This window comes from Larimichthys crocea, chromosome XI (assembly GCF_000972845.2).
Source record: "Larimichthys crocea isolate SSNF chromosome XI, L_crocea_2.0, whole genome shotgun sequence".
Classification (NCBI taxonomy): Eukaryota; Metazoa; Chordata; class Actinopteri; family Sciaenidae; genus Larimichthys; species Larimichthys crocea.
In genome coordinates this window covers 12,664,301-12,677,492 of record NC_040021.1, presented here as the reverse complement: position 1 = coordinate 12,677,492, position 13,192 = coordinate 12,664,301, and the positions used below count along the sequence as shown (strand labels likewise).

General features: G+C 40.4%; 1 protein-coding gene across 1 annotated transcript in view; it reads left to right on the top strand.

Moving 5' to 3' along the window:
* nbas (NBAS subunit of NRZ tethering complex) overlaps nt 1-13,192 on the top strand; it is a 152,381-nt gene that overhangs the window by 19,380 nt on the left and 119,809 nt on the right. The window contains exons 16-19 of the mRNA XM_027283961.1: nt 3,485-3,610; nt 3,963-4,114; nt 4,279-4,416; nt 12,326-12,404. Of these exons, the coding sequence (XP_027139762.1) occupies nt 3,485-3,610; nt 3,963-4,114; nt 4,279-4,416; nt 12,326-12,404 (495 nt within the window). The remainder of the gene's footprint in view (nt 1-3,484; nt 3,611-3,962; nt 4,115-4,278; nt 4,417-12,325; nt 12,405-13,192) is intronic.

The following is a 13,192-nucleotide window of genomic DNA, read 5'->3' as shown; positions in this document are numbered from 1 at the left end:
ACATCTTGTTTAGAAGGGCAGTAGCTTTGAATTTTGGCTCCAGTGTGCTGCACAGACAAAAGCTCTTCTTGACACTGCTTTTTCGATGTCAGGGTCAGAACTCAGTTCGGTTCTCTTGAATTTTACAAGACTCTCTCCCAGACCTGAATCCATATGGTCACATTTGCTGTTGAAAGAGCCAATAAAGGGGCTGTGGCTTAACATTGGCTCTTCTGCTGCACAGATTTCTATAAAAATAGTCAAACCACTTCCACACCACCTTGATCCAGAAACTCTAGTAAATTCCTAATCATACCACCCCTTTTGTAAGGCCTCTATCATACTCAAACTGATACACGACTCAGTGCTTCACTGTAATGCCAGTAATTGTTTTCAGGAGCTGCTGTCAGTTGTCTTCAGTGGTGGATTCCACATTTACCATGAAACTGTTTATTTCTTTTTTTTTTCCCCACTTAATTTTAGCAGCATCTGAAGGACGTCACACAAATCTGTTTGGTCACTTACTGAATCATAAAAGGCTGATCTGCAAAATTGGTTCCTGACTAAATAAATCCTACGCCAGCTCAATGAAGTGCTATTGTTTTGTTGGATCAGCTCCAGAGTGCTTTTGAGGAGAAATGAAAACCAAGCAAGATGTTCAGCCTGCTTTAAGGCTATTTCTCAGTCCCAGGGGTTTCTCTGAAATGCTAATTGCTGCGTTAGAAATATGGCTGTTGTTGCTACTCGCTACAAATTGCAGCAAAGACAACAACATGCTCTATCATAAAGCACAGTATCGGGCTCTCAACGGCCCCAAGTTTGAGCATGGTTCATCAGTCATTTTTATGACCCATCATCTACTTCCTTCTTCATCATTGTCATCATCATTAGATGCCATTAGTCATCACCATCAATCCAAACAGTGGAGAGTTACAAAGTAATATATCATTATTATCTCTTTGTAACACTTGGTGCCCGCGGCACTTCCCCAGCTGCTGCCGCTCTCCTTTTGAGGTTGTTTTTTTTTTCTATTCACATGTAGCACATGTAGGCGTGTGAGTGAAGACAATACGGACACTGTATCATATGTGTATGAACATCGATGTACCCATGTGCACGCATATTTGCTTTATTATGTGTCAATGCTTGCATATTGCTTGTGTTACATGTGTACAGTCTGACATTTCAACACCGCACACACACACTGATACACATAAAGGAACCAGAATGACCTGAACCCTCCTCAGAGATTCAACTCATGTGAAGTTTGTAGTCCAATCGACTGTGAACAGCCCAGATCAAGTGATTCAAGGTTATTTCCTCAAGTCATGTGTTCAGCAGTTTGATGATGCGCTCGCTAGTGCAACCGCGCCTGTGTGAGTAGCACACTGGCAGGGCTGCTAACAGTTTTATTAGCTGAATCCGGAGAGAAAAGGAAGCAGTTTTTGATGTCCTCCTACGTGAGGTTTAACTGTGTGGGGTTCTTATTGCCCTCGAGGAACCGCAGTCTGGCTAATGTGTTGCTTTGTACTCCTACACACAGAAAGAGATGGAAACGCAGTGTGTCAGTCAGCGCTTGCACACATGTACTTTCACACACACTGAGTGGGCCTGCATAAACTGAGGTGTCATGCTGTTACATCAAATAATTTTGTGAGACACTGATATAGCACAAAACCTCTTTCAGCAGCATTATGTGTTGACATCTACGCCAGGCCAATTCAACAATAATAACTACTACTACTGCCAAAGAGAAATGTATCAGCAGCAGTGTAAGCCATGCTAATAACTCTGTGAAGCTATAATTATCTGTGATTTGAGCTAAATGCTAACATGCTCACAGTGACATTACTAATTCAATAAAATTTTATTTGTATACTGTAGTCTGAAATCATAACAAAAGTTCTCATGACACTTTCCATGTTGAGCAGGTCTAAACTGTACTCTTTGTAATATTCACAGACCCAACAATTCCCACCATGAGCAAGCACTTGGTGACAGTGGCGAGGAAAAACTTCCCTTAAAGAGGCGGCTGTGACCGGTTGAGTTAAAGAGGGAGATAAATAGATAAATAGCTATACATTTTAATGAAGATATGACCAAAGGTAGTATTAATGATTATGATAGTAATAGTATGTGTAGTGGATATCAAGGAGGATCATAGCAGCAGGCTTGACCAATCACTGATCAAAGGTGTAGCCACGATCTGTGAGAACCTGCGAGACGACGACGAGTAGAAAAAAACGATGAGAAAGCTAATGTGCTAAGGTTAATTCTGCTCTCCTCAACCCATTCATGTGTTAAACAAGGGAATTTTTTAATCATGTTCCTTATTTTGGTTTAGTGTTGTCCCCCTCTATCAGGTTAAACATGTCGATGACTAAATACCTGCAAAAATAACAGCATTACTATCAGCCTCAGTATGCTTAGTAGCTTATCATGTAGCATGGTATTGGCTTGCTAAATGGTGAACATGTTGAACATAAAAACCAGCTTTGTGATGCATGTGATCTTTGTGAGCATGTACAGCTGCCAGCATGGCTGTACACAGGATTTTTATTCTTTTAATGTGGTGGTAAAGACGCTGCGTATGATATTGAAGTCCCAATATCCGCCTCCTGATTCCACCTTCCTCTGTCAATTTGATTTTCTCTCTTCAAATATCACCAAATATTCCATTCCCCCCTCAGCCACTTTCCTTATCCCACTGTAGCAGACCCAATCTACACTGTGTCACTTTGCACATTGCTCCACAGATTGAAATCTGCATGGTCGAGCTGTTCCCATTGAGTCTTTGAGTATTCAGAATGTGTACTCAGGATTTCGGGAAGTGCCATAGCTTGCGCACAGGTTTATTCAAAGCCTTGGCTTCTTTGTCCTTCAGTGTGATGGAAAACTGGGCCATGGACTTTTCTCCTGTTGCCTAGATTTCTGCTGTAAATATCATGTGGTTTGAATTCGTTTAGTGCATTTTATTCATTTAATGCTGTTTAGGAACATAGTGCATGAAGACTAAATCAGTAATATACCCCTTGGGGACACTAATTGGATATTCAAAAACATAAACAATAGCCCATATGAAAGGAATTAAACTGTTGTGCTCTTCTGTTATTTTTTAGTTTAAGTTTTTGTACCTAACCTAAATTTCACACAATAAAATCAGCTGTTTCTTAATTAGAGTTGTGTCTGCTGCTTAACTCCTGGACAGTCTTATCAACAAGTGAATTGTTGCATGTCACTTGTGTGTGTGTGTTTTATATATATATAGATAAATAGAGATATATATAATATATTTATATATATATATAGTATTATAAATGTGTGTGTGTGTGTGTAGATATATATATATATAATATATATATATGTATATATATATATATATATGTGTGTGTGTGTGTGTATGTATATATATATATATATTTGTGTATATATAGAAAGACAGAGAGATTAAATTGATTGTGTCCTCATAATGTGTTTATTGTGTGCATGTTTGTTTATCGCACAGATTGACAATGAAGAATATGGTGAAGCCCTGTCTCTTGCCCATGCGTATAATCTGGATTCTGACCTTGTCTACCAGAGACAGTGGAGGAAGAGTACCGTCAGCATCGCCTCGATACAGGATTATCTGGTAAGAGATAGAAGAAATAAGAGGGATACATCTCAGGAAATGAGTAAAGGGGGTGGAGGGATGGTTAAGAAAGAGAGAGAGATGAAGAATCAGTTTTTGTGTTTATCACAGTTTATTAGATGTCTGGTAAAAAATATACAGTGTGCGTGTGTGTGTATATGTGTGTGTGGGCAAGTAGGGGTACAACACACGCTTAAGTGCAGCACAGCCCCCTTACTCTATTTCACGCATCATTTTTACCAATTTGTAGCAAATTTTCACACCCATCCCTCCTAATTCTATATCTCATTTTATCCCATCATTTCTTCTGAACTCATTCCCTCTTCTTCCATTCCTCTACATCCCAACCTAGAGTAAGATCTGCAAGCGCTCATGGGTGCTGCACGAGTGTGTGGAGCGTGTCCCAGAGAACGTTGATGCGGCCAAGGAGCTGCTGCAGTACGGCCTGAAAGGGACTGACCTTGAGGCCCTCATAGCCATAGGAAACAGGGAAGACGGGGGCAGGTAAGACATTCACGAACACATGAGCCCACACCAAACCACCTTTACACATACAATTTCTATAAATGACAATTGATTTTGGCAGCTTGTCAGTCACTCTGCATTTATTTTTTTACCCACAGTGTCAGATTTCAGTGTGTGTCATTTCCTTCACTTCCTTCTTCCAGGTTTATCATGCCAGGCGACGTTGACCTTGATGACCTTCCCTACGAAGACATCCTTTCAGACGACATGGAGCTGGAGATGAAGAAGGAGAGGGAGAGCAAGAAAAGACGAGAGCTGCTGGCCAAGGTCGACTTCAGCAGGTACACAGACAAGTCAGACTGGTGGTTAGTCAGCTCGGTTATTCAGTCAGACAGCAGATGAAGACAGAAAGTCACAGCAGGCAGATATGCTGCCAATTTTCTGAATGTAGAGACTAGAGCATTTATTTGAACAAAATCGCCAAGGCTGTCAAGTGGTTACAGAGACCATCCTTCAGCTGGAGGACTCAAGCTTGGTTGGCAAGCATCTGCCTTGCTGAAATGTGAAAGTTATCAAAGCCCTTGCTTCACGCATAAAGTCCTTTTACAGTATGCTGCCCTGTTTTCGGCTTGCTAGCGGCATGGATTTGGGAATGGCAATGTGTTCTGCTAGTTGGTTGGATTATCATTCTGCCTGTTGGATGGTCGGTTAGTGTACCATTTTGGTCCATACTGAAATGTATCAAAAAGTGTTGAGTCAATGACCATGACTTTTTGAACAGACATTCACGGTTCTCAGAGAATGACGCCTGCTGACTGACAGGACGTGATCTCCTGACTTCTCCTCTAGTGCTACAATTAGGCTGACATGAGTGAAATCATATGGCAATATAATATCAGTCTTTTTGGTCTGATAGCATAGCAAATTTTTCCACTTTTTCACAGTGAAATATATCAACATCTAGATATTCGTGGTTGCCAGATAACCTTTTTTATTGACTTCTGAATTGTCCTCTAATGCAACCAGCGTGTTGACATTTTTGATATCCATGGATGGATTGCCATGAAATTTGGTCCAGACATCCATCACAAGAGGATGATTTGTAATATTTTAAATCGCTTAACCTTTTATGTAGCGTTACAATCAGGTCCAAGTGTCCATTTGCTCTTTAGTATATGACCAAATACCTGGACCTTTATTCTCATCATCCCCAGCTGTGCTTTGTGTTAAGTGCTATTTGGCAGGTATTAGCATACTAACCCTCTAAAGTAAGATAGTGTAGATGGTAAACAATATACCTGCTGAACATCAACATACTAGCAATGTCATTGTGATCAATGCTAGTGAACTGATATTACCATGGGTGGCTGTGGCTCAGGTTCTGGTTTGATGCATATCAAAGTGTACCTGGGCAAAAAACTAGAATTTTGCACCACCAGTGTGTGAGTGTGTATGAATGATTAGCTCCGATGAGTGATGGCACCCTGTATGGCAGCCAGTGTTGTCAGTATTTGAATAGGTGAATGTGCTAGGTTATGTAAAAGCACTGTGAATGGTCAGAATACTAGAAAGGAGCTATATAAGTACAGTCCATTTACCGTTGAACTAAAAGCACCGCTGTGCCAATGAAGTGCCTCACAGAGCCACTTGCAATGGCTGTAGTTTTGTTACTAAGTAAGCTCTTTGTATATTCTTTCCCACTAAACTTTTAAGACTGTACCACCAGAATTCAGCAGCTTCAGACTCACAGTAGCAGTTGTTAGGTGGGTGGTAAAAACCTGACGCTGACCCGTGTGAGTTGCTTTGTCGGCAGGTTGCTGCCTGCTGTTTAAAAAGCTTAAATGAAGTCATTATTATTCACAGTGTCAACTATAATGATGGGTGAAGCGATCACACTTCAATTGGTTGAAAATAAAGAAAAAGGAGAGATTGTGGTGAAGGTATTTAATATGTAGACAAGGAAACCATGAGGAAATGGGTAAAGAGGGCTGCCAAATGTAACACTGATGATGTGATTAGGTCACACACCTGAGAGGGGATCATAAAGGCAGGGATATTAATGAGGTTGAGGGAGAGAGCATTGGTGAGGATTAGTTCGTAATCTGCTGGAGGTAATTTATGCCTTTGTTGTCGAGTGCCCAGGGAAAGACTAATGAAAAACCCTTTAGTGATCACTAATCACCTCTCATGCACTGGCACACACATGCATGCAAATCCACCTACCCATGTGTCACGATACACTCTTAAGCTTAATGAGTTCATAGACAAACTACACACATCTGTTAACAATGACAAAGTGTAAACACAAGGAAATGGGCATATGCTGAAATGAATGGCATATATTTAAAATGCATATCCACACTGGGTTTATGCGAGCAAGCATTGTGCGCGCAGGTATTTCAAGCTTCAGTAGCTGGATTGTGTTGTCTCTATTGTTCTTCTCACCTCAGACACTTAACCAGTGAGCCTCCAGCCTGCATTTGAATGAGGAAGAGCAGAAATGGTGTAATATTGAGCCTCCTTGTAAAGTTCCCTCTCTAGTTTGTTTTGCTGAATTCAAAGAGGCTTTATTGGCGCAGGAAATAGACATCTAAATTGCCAACAAGCAAGGGTAAAATAAAAAATACAGATCAGTAAAATAGAGCAAAAAGTAGATTAGCAGTTAAAAAAACAGTATACAGTATAATGATTTTTTCCCTAGGAGTATTTGTATTTTTGAATTTGCTATCGTCATTGATTTGAACTCAGTAAAACAGTAACCAGATGTACGATTTACTTTTGGTTTTCATGATTTTATTTGTGTCTTCCATTACAGATGGACAATATGTGCTCCCTGAACTTGTTCTTGATCTGTCTCTGCTTTCCGTCTCTGACAGTCGAGAGATATTCTGCTAGTTTGCGATCTCTTTTTAGATCCAGATAACTTTCCACTTTACCCTGGCTTTAAGTCTCTTCTTTCCAGTGTTCCAAATAGGTTTCTTTACGTTGCGATGTAATTTGGTTCAATGTGATTGGTGTTTGTAGAGCGGTGTTGTTGCGAGACTGGTTAGTCTGATATATAGTTGGTTATTCGAGGATCTAAGTTGTTGAGTGCTCTCTTTTGAATCTTAATTATCAGTGGCTATCTGACTAATTATGCTCTACACGCATTTGTTGGCGTTTCTCTGTGTAAAATCTATCTGCAGTTTTCTGCATGTAAAGATTATGTTGGATTTTTGTCCCAGTGAGTGCGATGGGATGGATGACACAATCAAATATTTTGAGACAGATCTTAATTAGACAAATAGAAAATTTTCTTTTAATCTCATTTGGAGCTCTTTGCCTTTACTGCCATGTTGAAACTTCCTGATGCTGTTATGGTTATTCCAAGGAGATATGACTCATGACTCATATTGTGTTCAGTCATATGATTATTTATGGTCAACCGGTGTTTGTTCTCCTGACATTTAGGGCATTTTTGTCCCTTTGCCTGTTTGATTTTCTTTCAGTTTAACACATTGCGAAATAAAACTATTTAGCTTTATTGCAGATCTGTAGTTCATAGTAGATAAAGAAAAGATAGAGGATAAGAAAAAGATATAAGAGGGAGCAAAAAATCGATAACTTACAAACTATAAAAAAACCATCACATTAAATCGTCAGTGAATTGCCACCTTTAAATATGCCAATTTTTCTCCTTTCTCTATCTCTGAGTCGAGGTGCGTGCCAGACAGCTTATACACATGTCCCCAAAATGAGTGTATATATATGTGCGGGTGTGCACGCGTACGTTTGGGTGCAGTGAAGCCCCTCACTAATGGATCTAACCATGTTGCCTCAAGGCCTGCGGCCGAGGCCTGAGACAGATAATAATTCTCTTAATTTCTTTTTAACTACACCACCATTACAGAAATGGCTTGGTATCGATCACAGCTGCTATGTGTACGTCTCTGGCTGTGTGTGCGCTTTTTAAGTCTGACGCTCCTTTGTGTAGACAAGGACTGTATTTAACTACAGACTGTCACACTGAGTGCATCTTTTGTCCATCCACATGTTTTGTTTGTGTCTGTGTTTGAGTGTGCGTGCTTGAAAGACCCGATCATCCAGGACTTTCTGTCACCAGTCAGTGCAATAAATTTTTTTTTAATTATTCTTAACTCTGGGGTTAAAAAAGAGAAATAATTACCTTTAGATGTCAGTCTTAGGCCACATAAAAAATCAGGCACTGCGACAAAAATGTTTCCATTCATTTGAGTCGGGGTAGTACTTACATCACGCTGCGGCCACCAATCAGACAATCAGACCGGTCAAACCTTCAACAGTTGGCCTGAAATCTCACTGAAGCTGAATGCGATCCAGGTGAATTCATGGACTAAACTCTGATACTCTACCTGTTGTGATCTGGGATTGTTTATTTCATGTACCAACTTCAACGTCTGTGTCTGACTAACAATTTACGCTGCAAAATAGTGACACTAAGAAGTTTCATTTGGTTTGTGTCCGATGGTTTGAGAAAGGAGCAGTGGTTGAGAGACATAGACAGTGAATGAGAGTGAGGGAGCACCAGCATCGAGAAAGCCGGTTTATCAGCAAAATAAAAAGTTATTTTCTAATTCTCTCACAGCGTTTACGTTCAGCACAAATAAACACAACCCGAGTACCCACCATCACCCCCACACACTGCTAATATAGCCTACCAGACAGCCTGATTTGGTCTGAATGTGACCTTAAAGTGATAGTTTGGATATGTTAAAGTGGGGTTATATGAGGTTCTTATCCGTAGTCAGTGTGTTAACTACAGTAGATGCTGTCAGCATGCCCCCTGTTTGGATAAGCAGACAGGGATCCTGGCACAGAAACTGAGCTATACACTGCTGTGGACAGGGTCAGCAAAAAAAAATGTAATTTAGTCATAAAAAAGTGCCTGCCTGAAAAAAATCAATAACCGTTTAAGGGTATGCTATATTAAGAATACTTTCACCTCTGTACCTTGTCGTCAGATTAGTGGTCTTTGGCACTAAATGTAGAACTTCCATATTCCTGCACATAGGCCCTGCACATACTGTAGATCAACGACACGCAGATCTGCAGTGTAATACGGTGTGTGGTGCAGTTGGGGTTATGCATAAGAATGTGAAAATTGTACGGTTAGTGCCAAAGAAAAAGTTAAGTAGTGAAAATATGCTTAAAATAATATGTACTTAAATACATATTGATTTTATTTTGGAGGCTTTTTATGTGGCTAAAATACATTTAAATGCTGACCCAGTCTACAGCAGTGCATAGCTGTGCTTCTATGCCAGGTTCCTTCTCCAAACAGGGGCATGCTGACCACTGACTGTGCAAGTACCTCATACAACCCCACTTCAGAATACCCAAACTATACCTTTTAAAGATCGGCACTGACAGTCCAGGAGAGAATCCCATTTTCAATAATCACAGTCAAACCCACTCAGTCATTCCCTAATATCTTATGTAAGATGCTTGAAAGATGTTAATTTTCCTCTCAGCAAGCACAGGTTTTTGTTTAAAACAATCCAATAAAATGATTGATGTTAACGTACTTCTCCAGCCTCTTTTCCATTTTTTTGAGTTCATTTCTCTTGTTACTACCAGCTTCGCTCCTGCAGGCAATGTGTTGCACTTGTATTCAGTTATCCTGAAATGTAATATCACATAAAACACAGACTTCCTCAGGACTTAGTTATTGGTTTTCCATTCTTGTCATGCACCAGTTCAGTGTTGTTTGTCTTGCATGTTTTAAAACTGTTGTTTTGGCGGCGTGCAGACAGTTTTATCTTTTTTTTTTCCCTCATCAGTCTGTGCATGCATAATAAAATATAATTCAGAATCCGCCGAGGGCCATTAGAACTGCTGCTTTGACTCTTCGCATATAACAACAAGATGGACAATACTGCAGCTGTATTGTGTGTGTCTGTGTCTGTGCGTGTATGTGTGTGTGTGTGTGTGTGAGAGAGAGAGAGAGATGGAGAGAGATAGGGGTGAAAAAAAAGAGTGTGAAGATGAGTGCAGTCTGCTGCAAGGTGTTCTTATCTGATCAGATTCAGACCTCAATCAGAAGTCTTATTTTCTCATTTGCTCCAGCAGTGGTCGCATGTGTGTATGCATTTGTGTGTGTGTGTGTGTGTTTATGCTTTTACTCTGGTGTCCATGTGCATGTGAAGGCATGAGCCGAAGTGTTTTTGTCTGTTTATGCAGTCCAATTTTGTCCCTCACACTGCGCGATAATCGCTTTTATCACATACGGCATTTTCTGCAAATGTTGTTGGCCTGTTTATGCAGTTCAATCTCTGTCCAGTACAGTCATATTCAAGGTGTTTGTACAGAGATGGAGGAGAGATGGCATCTGATAATAACCTGCAGTTCTGGTAGCTTTGAAATACAAGACACACACACACACACACACACACACACACACACACACACCCGCATACACACCCTAATACAATCAGGGTCCAGTCGCTTTACATTAGGCAGCATGTGCAGTGATGTGTAACACTCTAAAGTGCAGTTTAGGCTTTGTGCATTAGATCTCAAACCTTACAGCCCTCAATCTCCATACAGATGTGTCGCAGTGTTTTTGTTCGTTCTGGGCCTTTGTTAAACATGTTTTCCCCTTGAGTTACTGCTCAGTGTAAGGGCAATTCAGGGAACTAATAAAAGCCTTTACAAAGGCACAGGCATTCTGCTGCCCTTTTGGTGTATGGGCAGGTCGCCTATTTGTATGTGTGACAGTGGGGTACACACTGTTTATGCTGTGCTTGAGTGGAATTCAGCAATAGGTTTTACAATTTTAAAAGCAAGAGACGTGGACTTTGAATTGAACATTCAGCCACCTCTAACCTGTTGGTGGCCAAGACACTGGTGTTGGTCTATAGATTTCACTCGCTGATAACTTTCTAATTGCTGTTTTATATTTATGTAGTCGAGTGTAAAAATGACTTTTTGTTAAAAAGAAAATACAAAGATAATAAACTACAGTCAGCGCAGTGTTGCTTCGAGCTAGAAGCTAAAGCTGTGAAGTGAAACGAAGTCGATGCGAAAACCAGAAACTGCAGTTCCTCAAACATCCACTCGAGACTGGCTACAGAACTGGATTTGAATAAATCCATAATCAACATGCTGGTGGTGCTAGAGGTTAAGTCAAAGAAGCCCATCATGTTTTATCAAAACTTTAGTCAATCAAATTTCATTTGAGAGACATCCTCCCTGTGTGATCCTCATCTGAAGCCACTTTGTTTGTATTTGAATTTCTGATTGAGCCATCAGTCATAACATTAAGAGAAAAGGAGACAGGTTAAATAGCTTTCCAACATCTTGTCTCATCTCCTCTCCTTCTCTCCACTCTCCCACCTCCACCTCCACTTTTCTCACTTTTCTCTGAAGAGGCAGAGCAAAGCAATAATTACCACTAGTACGAGTGCTAAGCTGCCACTCTTTGATGTGGCAGAGAGTGTGTTGAGCCAGTGTTAATCTCTGTTAGTCTGTGTAGAGGAACCCCGATAAGGCCTGATAGCGCACTCTGTAATGAGGGATTAGGGATTAAGGCGGTGGTGGAGGGGTCAGCTCCCCTGTGGTCACACTGCGGTTGATCCAGGCTACGTTTTTAGGGAGCTTTGGACACAGCTCCGCCTGGTTATGCTGTTAGACTTGGGTGTGTGAATATGTGTGTGAAAATTTTTTTAATTTTACCGCGAGCATGTGTGATTTGAGGGGGCATACCTGACCACTCACAGTAGTTTTCAGCTCTTGTGGTTCCTTTCCCTTGGGCATACCTCGAGTGATTGGATTGTGCGTAGATCCTATATAGTCTAGTGCCTTGGTGTTTGGTGGTCATCCAGTTTATTTATGGTCATGATTATATGACATTGAAAATGGATTTGATTCTCACAGGGCAATCAGTCACCTCATTGACAGCCAGCATCACATACATAACAACTGAAGGGTTCTTGTGGTTATAAGGAGTTGATTTGTTGGCCTTAGAAAATGATTAGGTCTAAAGGGCAATATATGGTTTTGTAGTCACCAGTCCCAAACATTGTTATATAGGTCCCTGTGGATAGACTGTATAGGGTCAATTTACAGTACATTTTATACATTTGCAATTTAAAGCCATCGTGTGTGGTAGTGCAGGGTATGAACTAAGCTTGAAGTTTGACTTGAACACACATTCAGATTATGTAATTTGAGTTAAAAGTTGCTGTTAATTGTGATGTTTGTGCATGCATACTGTTGATTTGTGTGTGTTAGGCTGACTCTGGAGCAGAAGGAGCTGTGTCGGAGCCGACTCAAACTACTCTCTTACCTGGACCGGCTGGCGACGTACGAGGTAACAACAATCATGTATCTTCACAAAGTTATTACATAACTGAGATATCAATAGTTATTTAATTATTGCTGCAGCTATTGTTTTTATTGTGGAATATTTGTCTGCAAATCACAGTTTTCAAGAATTCAATGTCTTCAAATGTCGTGTTTTGTCCAACCAACAATCCAAAGCTCAAACACATGCAGTTTACTGTCATAGAAGACCAATAAAAACCACAGAATATTCACACTTTAGAAGCTAGAGTTCCTAGAATTTTGCCATTTTGCTTAAAAATTTCTGCTTTAATTGTCTGTCGATTGATCATTCACTTAATGTACTAATTGCTTTAGCTCTACAAATAACAAATCTAACAAATCTTCACCATCCAATTATCAAGTGCAGAAGTGTGCGAGGGCTTCGCTGATATTTCAGAGATTACTTTAACATCCTCTTGACACTGCAGATCGTTAGCAACAGCTCCAAGTCCTCTGTCAGTGTCTACGTTAGAACCATGCAGCCACAACTACACTCGTGTGAAATGGAAGAACATAGACTTTATGCCTAAATACAAGTTTTGGGTCATGGTTGTACACATGAAGCCCAGTTGTATTGACTAAAAGGAAAGCGTCTCTCTTCCGTCTGATATGTGTGAGTTGGGTGGACTTCTGTGCAAACATTGTGTTAGACCAGATTGGATCAGACATTAATCAGTTGCGTGAACTCATTGTGATGCTTATTGCAAATTCAAAATGTTTGCGTGAACTCATTGTGATGCTTATTGCAAATTCAAAATGTTTTTTTCTGTCTGA